This window comes from Brachycentrus maculatus, unplaced genomic scaffold (genome assembly GCF_059751285.1).
Source record: "Brachycentrus maculatus isolate JH-2025_06_01 unplaced genomic scaffold, ASM5975128v1 h1tg000909l, whole genome shotgun sequence".
NCBI lineage: Eukaryota > Metazoa > Arthropoda > Insecta > Trichoptera > Brachycentridae > Brachycentrus > Brachycentrus maculatus.
Genome location: NW_028281634.1, coordinates 1 through 12,969, shown reverse-complemented (window position 1 = coordinate 12,969; position 12,969 = coordinate 1). Strand labels below are relative to the sequence as shown.

General features: G+C 36.4%; 1 protein-coding gene across 2 annotated transcripts; it reads right to left on the bottom strand.

Annotated features, from left to right (window-relative positions):
* Positions 1-1,174: 1,174 nt before the first annotated feature.
* Positions 1,175-12,837, bottom strand: LOC148299882 (protein NDRG3-like). Of its 2 annotated transcripts, none has more exons than XM_088275539.1 (2): positions 12,750-12,837; positions 1,175-2,295 (listed from the first exon to the last, which is right to left on the bottom strand). In XM_088275539.1, the coding sequence occupies exon 2, from the start codon at positions 2,286-2,288 to the stop codon at positions 1,326-1,328; it is 963 nt and encodes a 320-aa protein (XP_088131665.1). In that variant the 5' UTR covers positions 2,289-2,295; positions 12,750-12,837; the 3' UTR covers positions 1,175-1,325. The 2 variants fall into 2 exon arrangements, with proteins under 2 accessions (XP_088131665.1, XP_088131666.1); XM_088275540.1 differs by lacking the exon at positions 12,750-12,837 and adding an exon at positions 2,685-3,112.
* Positions 12,838-12,969: the final 132 nt, after the last annotated feature.

The window sequence follows — 12,969 nt, the reverse complement described above, 5'->3', positions numbered from 1 at the left end:
TATATATATATATATATATATATATATATATATATATATATATATATATATATATATATATATATATATATATATATATATATATATATATATATATATATATATATATATATATATATATATATATATATATATATATATATATATATATATATATATATATATATATATATATATATATATATATATATATATATATATATATATATATATATATATATATATATATATATATATATATATATAAATATACATATTTATATATATATTTAAATATATATTTATATATATACATATATTATCAAAATCTCAGATATACATGTGGTCTTAATTAAAATTAAAATAATAAATTTAAAACGACATATTCAGGCGGTTCCTAATATGTGAAATAACTCGATGGAATCTCAAACATAAAAAGGTCATTGTTAACACACATTTTTAACCATAGATGTCAACTGTGAAGTCATTTATTAAAGAAACACACATGCACACATTTGAAATTTCAATAATGTGTCAATTCCATGAGTGGAATGGTAAATATTACATAGTCTATAAAGGTGTCACTTAAACCAGCCAATGATGGAACTTTCACCTTGTATATATTAATGTTATGATGTTTAGCCAGGATATTTGATAACCCTCAACTAATTTTGCTTAAAACCCCGGTAACATTTAACGTAATTGAATTTTTTGATTAAAACACCGTTCTACCTATTGTACATCCATGTAGCCATGAATTCTAGAAGTTGTATATATGCACAGTATCTTAACCACTGCCTTTGTAGTTCAGTTGGAACAGGCAGATGGAACCGCCACCTGTTGAGAAATTTGTGAAGTAAATAGCTTCGACTAAAGGTAAGAATTCTTTCGCATCAATTTTCACATATAAGGAAACGCTCGAAAATTATATCAACGTATATACTTCTGATTTGATCAGTCAATTAATAATCAACATTGAAGTATAATGAAATAAATAAGTAAAAAATCGTTGATAATCATTAAAGTTATTCGTGTAAGAGTTCTCCATTAGTTCTTTGGTCGAATAAACCGATGTTCCACAAGCTTATAACGCCTAGTGTTATATAAATATAACGAAAATACATCAATTTATTATTTAATATCGCATTTAGCATTTAAATTCCGATCACATCACGTAGCACGTTATGCGGTGTGTACATCATCTACTTATTGCGAGTAGAGGTAGGTACATATTTAAAAAATATTTCAAGTGCTCAACATTCGCTCGACACCTACAAAAGTCGACGATAGTAACAATACTCCCGGGTCCGGGAAGGGATCGAAGGAAGGAAGCGGCGGGGAGAGAGTCACTCGTTGACGCAGTAGCCCTGGCCCTGCAGGAAGAGGCGGAAGGCCTCGGCCAGCTTGGCGGGCTGCTCCTCGAGCACCATGCCGCAGTCCGAGAGCTTGAGCCAGGCCGAGGTGGCGGGGTCCAGGCGCCCGTTGAGCGTCACCGTGTCCTCCACGTGCGGACTGAGCGCGCCCGTCGCGTTGAGCACGGCCACCCGCAGCGTGGCGCTCTCGCGCGCGATGTCCAGGTCGGCGCGCCGCACGTACGCGTCGATGAGCAGCGACAGGTTGGCCGGGTTGATGCGCTCCGAGAAGTAGGTCTTGTACACCTGCGCCAGGTCGTGGTTGCGCTCCTCCGTGCCGCTGCCGAAGTGGTACCACATGAGGTAGTCCAGCACGCCCTGCGTCATGCCGCGCGCGCGCAGGTGGCGCGCGTTCAGCTTCTGGTAGCCCCACTCGATCCAGCCGGCCTGCGTGGACACGCAGTTCACGAGGCACAGCGCGTCCAGCCGCTCGGGGTGCAGCAGCGCGTAGCGCGCCAGGATGTTGGCGCCGCAGCCGACGCCGAAGCCGACGAACGTCTTGATGCCGAAGTGGCCCGCCACGAAGTCCAGCTGCGCGGCCAGCTCGTCCATGCTCGGGTACTCGTAGTCGTCGGGCAGCGCGGCCGCGCCCTCCTCCTGCCCGGGCGCGTTCACGTGGTACACGCAGAAGCGCTCCAGCAGGCTGCGCATGTGCGCGTAGTTGAAGAAGGCCTGGAAGCCGGACACGTAGTTGAGGCCGAGGTCGTGGTAGGTCACGATGGCGTGCTTGTTGCGCGCGCCCTGCACGGCCACGAGCAGGCGGCCGCGCTCCGTGTGCACGTACTCCTCCACAACGCCCGCCGCGCCGCCCTCCGCGCCGCCCGCCGCGCCCCCGATCACGCGCGTCTCCGGCGACTGCAGCAGGACGGTCTTCAGCTCCACGTCGTCCATCGACATGCTTCCGCTGAAACGAGGACAATCGCGTTAGGTCAACAACCTCGCCAGACTCCCGATCGAACTCTTGGCGAATAGAAATACAGAAACTGCGGTTATTTATTTTTTAGGTTCGCTACAAGAATACAATACATTATTTTGGTAACTCTTTAACGCGGAAGATAATATTACATCATACGTCGATGTTTATTTCGTAACTCGTTGCTTTCTTCGAACCAAAAATGTTTAACACTCGCACATAAGCAGTAAAAAATAACGAATGACAAAAAACTATTACATACGGACACTTATTCAAATTCGATAAAATCATTGACCGAAATAAAGTAAATCGAAAACCCACAAAATAGTAAATGCGTAAAGTACAGTTCTCTCGCCGGGAAAGCCAGTACACATACTCACATTGTTTACAAGACGAAAGCTCGAGAAGTAATGTCGGCTTGTGGGGGATGCGCACCGATCGCGTCGACTGGATTCGGGGAAACTATCCCGCTTACATGTCAGCCTTCCCAGCCGTCTGCGGACCGGTGTTTTCCGGCGAAACTTGGCTAGAACGTCGACGCCTAAACAATCGATAGAGTCATTTCAGAGTCGGGACGGGACGTCGATACAAACGCAACCTTCGCGAGGTATTTCCCAATCGTTAGGAGAGGTTCGCGCAGTCGTCGCGCGGCGCCGCTCCGGCCCTCCGCCCGGTCGCGCGTGCGCCGCCGCCAGACCCGAGTCCGCCAGCAGAAGGTCCGCCCGCCCTGGCTAGTGCTCCGCGACTGCTGACAAGTGCACCCTGCATCCTGCATCCTGCGATCCTGGTAATGCACGCAGGAAGCGCGCCGACAGACAAGTAGAATCCTCGACGTCATTCGCCCAAGTAAGTCCCGTTCCGAATTATCTATCCCAATTTCGCGTCGCTCCATCACTCTACTTCGCGTAATTCTAATAAATCCGTTTCGAAAACCTCTCGAGATAAGACGGATTTGGTTGTTTCGATTAATCGACGACTTTGAGACGATTGTTTGAACGAAAAACGTATTTTACCAAATTTTAACCGCGTGTTTACTTTCAACGTAAGAAAACATTATAAAACAATATAAACTGAATGCATAAGCGAAAAATAAGATTTCATTAATTGTGTCGACAGTCACTTTGTGGTAATATCTATCTGTTTTAAATTTGAGTTTTACTTAGTAAATATCACTACAACAAAATATAGATATTCACCAATCGTGTTTTAATTTACAACTGCCATAAATAATAAAAACAAACGTTATAATACTTAAAATGATTACTTTTAAACAAATAAATGACACAAATTTTTGATAATCATTGATAAAAATATGATTTAAATGTGGTATATAAAATAAACGGAATTTTTTAACTACCATAAGCAATGTATAAAAATATAAATTCAACAATCTTAATCTTAAGGAAAATTTTATATGGTATCATACATTTTACCAGATTTCATATATATTCGTATAAATATTACCTCTTCATAATTAAATTTAATAATTGTAATAATACATATAAAAATAATTTGCAACAAACGTTTTTTACGGTTTTTCTAATAAAACATTACGAGATTTTACAGTGTAAAGAAGAATGAACGTTCATAATACGCGAAGAAAGGTCAGTTGATATAATTTACGGCCGAGCGTTTCGGGGTGTATTGGTAAAAGAAACCAGGTCATCTGAGCAATAGAGTCAAGCAGAAGCCAAGTGCGAGACGAAGGAGAGAAGTCTGCATCCATTTTGTCTGTGGATCAATGATAACTTGGCTCATGAATGGAAACATCGATTTGACTTATACAACCCCTTTGGAATTACGTGATGACAATCCCGCATATTAAAAATATCTTGACGAGAAAAAAAATCAGTGTTTTCTTAAATATGAAAATAAACAAAAACTCGTTTCTTCATTACAATTATGATGATGCTGGTAACGACGAAACCCGGTCAAATAAAAAAAAGTAGAAAACAAAATGTTTTATAATATTAAATGCAGTTCCACCAAGAACATGTCGGTACAAAACTTAAATATAGTATGAATCATATTGAGGCAAAGAAAGAAATCTAAAATTGGATCTCCCCACAAAAAAAATTGCATCAATATTTTATGCTTAGGTGAGGTTATGTTTTATATTTACATATATATATATATATATATATATATATATATATATATATATATATATATATATATATATATATATATATATATATATATAATATATATATATAATATATTTATATATATATGTGTATATATATATATATATATATATATATATATATATATATATATATATATATATATATATATATATATATATATATATATATATATATATATATATATATATATATATATATATTATATATATGTATATATATATATATATATATATATATATATATATATATATATATATATATATATATATATATATATATATATATATATATATATATATATATATATGTGTATGTGTGTGTGTGTGCGTGTGTGTGTGTGTATGGGTAGGTGGGTGGGTATGGGGATTAAGGCAAGATACGAACGAATGACACTATCTATGTCGTTTCTATCCACCCCATTATCCAACCGTTAATACCTCCTTTGTAAATAGTTCCCTTATTTAACGAACTTACGGATAACAAGAGTACGTTAAAGAGCTTTATTGCATAATAATCGAAGTTCTTTTGACCAACAGTTATTTTCTTTCCTTATTATTTGTTTCTGCGTTATTAAATATTGTGGTTCTATGAGTGTTTTCATGTCGTGTGGTGTTGGTGGTTTATTTGTCAGGGTGTTTTACTTTGTTGTCCATAAAAACATGGCAAACTGCTACTTATTTCCTTTCAAATATGCATATACCCATTTTAATGTTGATTGTACACACCAGTTAGTATTGACTTACATGTCCCGCTGACAGTGATAGGGACTTTGAAAGCATTAGTAATAGTTTTTATCTATGATCGCGAAAAACTTTGTATTTAAAATTTGTAAACTCGAAGGATCGATTCCCACCAAATTTATAAGAAAAATATTAATTTTGACATGGTCTTTTTCTTCCGTCTTCATTCCTGCTTTAATCCTCGTACACACCCACAGAGGAAGACCTAGGAAAACCTGGCACAACCAGGTGGTGTGGCGTTCGATTCTCTCTGCCTACCCCTGCGGGGAAACGGCGTGATGGTTAGTTAGTGGTTAGTTAGTTAGTTACACATCCACACACATGAGCATACACACACGACACATTTATATTTAATGGACTGTCTCTTATTTTTCAACATGATTATTTTTTAATCCATGGGGCCTAATTTTTATCGTATCGCTTTAAAATATTGCACAGCAAACTGAACAGTCCATTTGAAATACAGTAGCCCGTGCTGACTTGTATAGGAACATTGTCATACAAGTTACGTTAGTATTTGGACACACTCAAAATGTTGTAAGTTACGTTAGAGTAAAACAAGCTGGCGGCATCCATTCGCTTTGTTGTTATTCAAATGCAATTAGCTGCAATATTATTTTGCCACTTCAGAATAACAAAACATTTTGAATTACTACAATTTCTAGAAGAGGAGAATTCCTCTTCGTTGGAAAATCTTTGAGACCTTGTCGGCGCAGGGTCGAATCATCGTATAGGGATAAAATTTCATATCTGAATAGACCATGATAATTTTTAAAAAATGAAGGGGGTATGCATACATACACATCGCTTACTCCTTTCAAGAACGTCATAAATCAAAAAGCTTGATTTTTCAGGAGAACTTTTTTAAAGTTTAAAAATATAACACAATGTATTAAAAATAAATATCAAGACACTTATTGAACTTTTTACTGTGAAACAGATCTTTTTAGGTTAAACCTGAAGGTTTTTTCTCCATTTGAAAAATATTTAGTATATTTAAAAAAAATTATTAAACAATAACTTTTCTTCAAAATGCAAAAACAACACTTTTTGCTCTGTGGCGTGCAAATATTAAGATAAAAATATGCCTCATTTGCTGGGTATAGTACATTTTTTGGGCATTCCGAAAATATGCACAACTGAAAATTGACGATTTTTGATTTATGACGTTCTTGAAAGGAGTGAGCGACATGTGTTTATATTTAATAGCTTTCAATGCCCCTGACACGGCCAATCTAAATAAATACAAGTTAGTAAAACCACCATCAAGTTTTTTTCAAATAGAAACGCACAATACATAATCACATTACATACATAAAATCGAACAAACCAGTTTATATGCATCCATGGGATAAGCTGATCATCGCTTTTGGTTAGTTGTCTCGGTTATTGATGTGCCCCCATAGATAAAAGCCCGTAAATTTCTATATAAAGTCCCGCTAAGCACAACTAATTACCCATAAAGCTAGTTATCGCCGTAGACACATCAATAGTCTTAACACAACCCGAGAAGACGGAGAGAAATATGTATATCGTGGGTGTACTGGCAAAAAACGTTAACTCAAAAATATGCAATTTTGACTTAATGATGCATTGCAAGCGCCCTTGAGGTAGTATTTTACGAAAATGGCGCTGTATAAATTCACCAAATTTATTATTATCATTTTTATTATAAAGTAGTTTGAAATGTCATATTTATGTGATTTTACAAGTGAATTCAAGTCAAGTTTAATAGCGGGTATTTATTTAGGCTAAAAGTTTTAGAGAACAGGGATGTTTCAATCAGGGATTTCGGAGTTAACGTTTTTTGCCAGTATACACACGATATATGAGACGGGAGTAGTAGAATACAGGAAAGAAGGATCTGATAAATATTTTTCTAACATTTTGATTGTGTGCAAGTACTTGTTTTTCTGGATTTTTTAACTTACATGTTATATTTACGTTTTTTTATATTTTAACATAGAAGAAGAAGAATATGGAAGTCTGGATACGCACCGGGCTTATGACCTGTCATAGGCCGGTTAAGAGATCACTTTAACTTTTAATAAACGATTTTTGTGAAATATCACTATGTTAAAAAAAATATTCCTATTCCTTTTTCTATAGGAAAGCCTTATTGAATATATTTTTTAAAAATAATGAAGATAAGTCTGATAAGTCTGGGTAAATACAAGACTTATCACCTGTCTTAGGCTGGTTACGTGATCACTTTACACATTCACCACTCTACCCATTATGGACAGCCACACAAATCTTATTTTTGGAACTCCTAGAAATATCAATAATCTCATGACACAGTACATTTGAGTTCAAAACAGCCATCTATGTTGGATTGAGAAAGGTTTTATTTATAAGCAGAGACCTTTTTATTTTTTTTTCTTCATCTATGCTGAGAGGTTACATGTTAAATAACTCCTATGTGAAGAAAAAACTCAATAAAGAAATTTTGTGAATAAAAAAAGTATTTCTTTAGGTAAAGACGTAGGCTTGTCGTTGAATAGTCAACATGTAAAAATAACTCCAAGCACAAGAGCTCAGTCTCTTTTTTGGAGAGAGCTGCATTCTTAATTTTAAGATTGTTAGAAATGTTTAGAAAATTAATTTACATTGTAAAAACATTGTCACCATATTAAATTTAAAAAAATATAAAAAAACTCCTGGAGAAACCCAGATTTGTGAACAAGGATTTTTACACACCCAAAATGTTTGAATGAAGTCTTTCCTTGGGTAAAGACGGAGGCTTGAAGTTGAATTATGTATAGGAGTTTTGGGCGCCTTCAATCTGAAGCTTTCAGCGCGAGGGTAGGTACCCAGTTCAAGGGTAGTTTATTATGGAAGACCTATTTGAATATGCATTAACTTATCCGGCACCCGGCAGGTAGGTACTACCAATATTTTTATGGCTGCTGCCGAACGAAAATCATAATTTATCAACGAATTTGACGACTTGTACAAAAACCAACATATCACAAAACGCAGCAGTAAAAACGAAATATTTTTGTGTATATATTACATAACGCAGCATACTCCATTCGAACATCCGATTCGAAGGACTAACACTCGAATATAGATTCATAAAACAAAATGTATATACAGTGGAACCTCTCATAACGAGCATAATCCGTTCCAGAATCTTACTCGTTAAGCGAAGCATTTTTTTTTTGTTTTACTGGGGCGCAAGTCCCGGTTCACAGGTGAATGTCGTAAAAAAGGGACCTGCCCTTTCTCGTTATGCAATATGTCGCTCGTTACGGGAGCAATTTTTCCACATATTTTATTGCTCGTTATGCGAATTATTCGTTATAAGAGGTGCTCGTTATGAGAGGTGCTCGTTATGAGAGGTGCTTGTTATGAGAGGTGCTCGTTATGAGAGGTGCTGGTAATGTGAATTACTCGTTATGAGAGGTGCTCGTTATGAGAGGTGCTCGTTATGAGAGGTGCTGGTTATGTGAATTACTCGTTATGAGAGGTGCTCGTTATGAGAGGTGCTGGTTATGTGAATTACTCGTTATGAGAGGTGCTCGTTATGAGAGGTGCTGGTTATGTGAATTACTCATTATGAGAGGTGCTCGATATGAGAGGTGCTCGTTATGAGAGGTGCTTGTTATGAGAGGTGCTCGTTATGAGAGGTGCTGGTAATGTGAATTACTCGTTATGAGAGGTGCTCGTTATGAGAGGTGCTGGTTATGTGAATTACTCGTTATGAGAGGTGCTCGTTATGAGAGGTGCTGGTTATGTGAATTACTCGTTATGAGAGGTGCTCGTTATGAGAGGTGCTGGTTATGTGAATTACTCATTATGAGAGGTGCTCGATATGAGAGGTTCTACTGTATTTAAAGGTGTCTCAACTTGATATGAAACGTGTATCGTACTTCCATTTTTTATGTATTTTTAAGAAGATGAAAGTCTGAGCGTCCCAGGGCTTTTGACCTGGCATTTGGCTGGCTTAAGCGATCACTTTATACACTTTTGTAACGTACACCATTCGGCCCATTATTAAACATCCATATTGCATTAAATCTTGTGTGCAGAAGGGTCTAAGACCATTGCATATATACAGGTTTTTTAAAAAAGCAAAGTCTCTATTTAGAAGCTTGTCTGCAGGTAGGACAGTTAGGAAAGGTAAGGTAGCCATGAAAAATACATTACTAACACCCAGACTAATAAAAACTAAAAATTTATTTAATTCATTGTGGAATCGGGGGGAATCGAACCCACAACGCCAGTTTCGCACTCGAGCGTCTACACGACTATGCCACGGCGCCTGTCAAGACTTCAAATTGTGACAGAGTGGGTTCGAACTCAGAAACTCTGACTCAAGAGTCCGAGACAGTAATCACGGGACCACAACCCGCCCGCTTTATAATTGGAAATTTACCAATTTGAAGATAATGACTCATTTTACCAAATGTTTTTAGTTAATCCTTGTCGTTCTAAGGGTACGCAATGGTTGGGTTATAATAATATATTTTAAATGTCTTACATATAGGATGTTCTTTTTAGAGGTCTGGTTTTCAAACTGGCAACATTTTTTCTACAGACTGTCAATTTGACAGTTTATTTGTTGTCAGTGCGTTTTGCCATTTCACCATGAATAGTCTGAATGACTATTATGCGCGTCGTATGTTCAGTGAATGGGCCGAAAACAATATTCAGCTTGATCCTCTTTTTCAACGCAAAATGTTCACCGATGAGGCACATTTTTGGTTAAATGGCTATGTTGATAAGCAGAATTGCCGAATTCAGAGTGGATAAAACCCAGTAGCCTTTGTCGAGACGCCCTGACATACATTAAAAGTCGCTGTTTGGTGTGCTTTATTAGCAGGTGGAATCATTAGCCCATATTTTTTAAAGACGATGCCGGCCAGAATATCACGGTCAATGAAGAGCGCTAGAGAACCATGATACATTTTTAATTTAAGTTGAACTTACAACATTTTGAGTGTTTCCAAATACTTGTTCACAAATCTGGATTATCTCCAATAAGGAATTATTTTTTATATTAATTTTTGACATCTCAACATGGATCAAGAAGAATATGGAGGTCTGGGCATTTACGGGGCTTACGATGTATATAGAAGTTCCAAGAATTTGAGTAGTGTGGTTAAAAATCATAGATAGAATTGGTGAATGTTACACGTGTGTAAAGTGATCACTTAAACCAGGCAATGACGGTCGTAAGCCCCGAAAATGCCCAGACTTCCATATTCGTCTTCATCTATGTTGAGATGCCAAAAAATATACATGATTATTGACTTCTTCGTACCTCAGTTGAATGGCATTGATGTGAGAAAGCTGCAGTTTCATCAAGATGGCGCAACACGCCACATGGCGGGTGCCACCATAAGTTTACTGGGGGAAATTTTAATTTGTATACCTCTACGAAAACACCCTATATAAAAAAACCCTCCCCTCTAAAGTTGTTATTGGTAATTATGAAGGCAGCCACCTGCGAGCGCTTGGGGTTTAAGTGAAGGGTGATATTGGTATACCGAAATGGCCAATAAATTATGAATAAACACGAAATAAAAACGAATGAAATCCTATATTTTAGTATTACGTTAAAACTCAGTCATTCAACATATTATGCTGGGAACAAAGTGAATGGTGCACTGAAATCAGTTATAGCAAATAAAAACCTATCAGCGGAAGCTAAACTGGCAGTGCACAACGGAGTCCTGGTTCCAACTCTAATGTATGGAAGTGAAACATGGAGTTGGCAAAAGAAGGATGAAAGTAGACTGAATGCAGTTGAAATGCGATCTCTCAGAAGAATGTGCGACAAAACGATGTATGATAGATGTGCGAATAGTGAAATAAGGAAGGAGTACAAAGCTGAGATAAGCATTATCGATAAAATTAAGAAAGGTGTGTTGAGATGGTTTGGACATGTAGAACGAATGAGTGAGGAAAGAACGGTAAAACAAATTTATGAGGCGAATGTTAGTGGGAAAAGAAGCAGAGGAAGACCGAGAAAAACATGGCACGATCAGGTATGCCAAATACTTGAAAGTGGTCAGGTTAGGAGTCGTAACAATCGGCGGGTATGTATGAGGAGATGCATGAACGTGGAAGACGCGAAGAATGTTTGCAAGGACAGAGTGGTGTGGCGCTCTATTCTCTCTGCCTACCCCTGCGGGGAAGCGGCGTGATGGTTAGTTAGTTAGTTAGTTAGTTATATATGAACTTAAAACTAAAATAAAAAAAAATAAAACATGTAGGACTCATACCAAAGAATATTTTTCTTATTTTTTATTTACTTTGTATATTTTTCATTTTCATTTTCATTTACTTTGTCTTATTTAGTTTGTTTATAAAAAAAATGTAAAACGAACTCCCTCTCTAAACACAAGTATCTACTTTATTAGAGAGGTAGAAACGTTATATTTGAAATGTATTATTATTATTATTATTATTTATTATGTATTATTATCACAGTTCTCCATATTTATTCCATTCCACTGCTCATATGGAATGCACGCCATTGACAATGATTCATAGGGCTCTACATTAAATACGGTTGCATTTTGACAGTAAATAATATAAACTTTGTAATAGATTTATATTATCCACTGACACTTCGTGATGGAATTGCATTTTCAATATATTATTAGATTAAAACCAATATTTTTAGCTTTTCCACTTTATTTTTATTTGACCAGCGACCGGGTTTCGTCGTTACCGACATCATCAGACTGGTCTGATGATATCGGTAACGACGAAACCCGGTAGCTGGTCAAATAAAAATAAAGTGGAAAAGCTAAAAATATTGGTTTTAATCTAATAATATATTATAAACTTTGTATTCAAACCCGTAGATGGAAGCATCTGTACATAGCTTCCGAAACTAGTCGTTAAAATATGTATATAATACTCAAGTTGTAATAAACAAGAGTTTTATTTATAATTTAATCATGTCTGGCAACAAAGTGAATGCCGAAACAGTAAATAACATGAGTGTTTCACTGGGAAATTGTGTGTGTGTGTGTGTGTGTGTGTGTGTGTGTGTGTGTGTGTGTGTGTTGTGTGTGTGTGTGTGTGTGTGTGTGTGTATGAGTGTACAACTTCAATGAATCATAATTAATTGATATATCCTTTCCTTGTTTTTAGGTTATGGTTTGTTTAGGAAATTATTTATGTATGTTTTTATCTGATACGAAAAAAGTACAATGTAAAAATAAAATATGTTATATTTCATGGTGATTCATTGTTTAAAATAAAATATGAATCTTGATTTCTTAGATTATATATATGAAATGGGCGTAGTTTCATAAAATATCAGATTTTTATTACATGTATTCCTGATACACAATTGCAAAACCAATTAAAATATTTTACTTGCGCGACGCAACCAAATTTTATAACGTTATGATATATATTTTGAAACTAAAAGTGCAGTTACATAATACAAAATGCATCAAAACAAACCGGAATGATACATAACCTACAATAAACTAGTGGCAAAATACTGTAGACGACACCAGTACATCGCATATCGCTTCATTTATATTAAATTTATACATATATCAATGGAAGTTATGATTTTACATACCTGTATATAGTTTTCCTCCTTTAATTTTACGTATCTAGAATATAGATCCTAGATGAACTGTCAAGTACGATCAAACGTCAAACAAAATGCGGCACAAATCCGTACTGCTAACTAACCAATAGCAGCACGTCGGTAAATGAAGATTGAAGATTTCTGTTTTACCAACATTACCCACTATCGACATTTAAACATTTAAATATGTTAGTATTGACGAAAATAG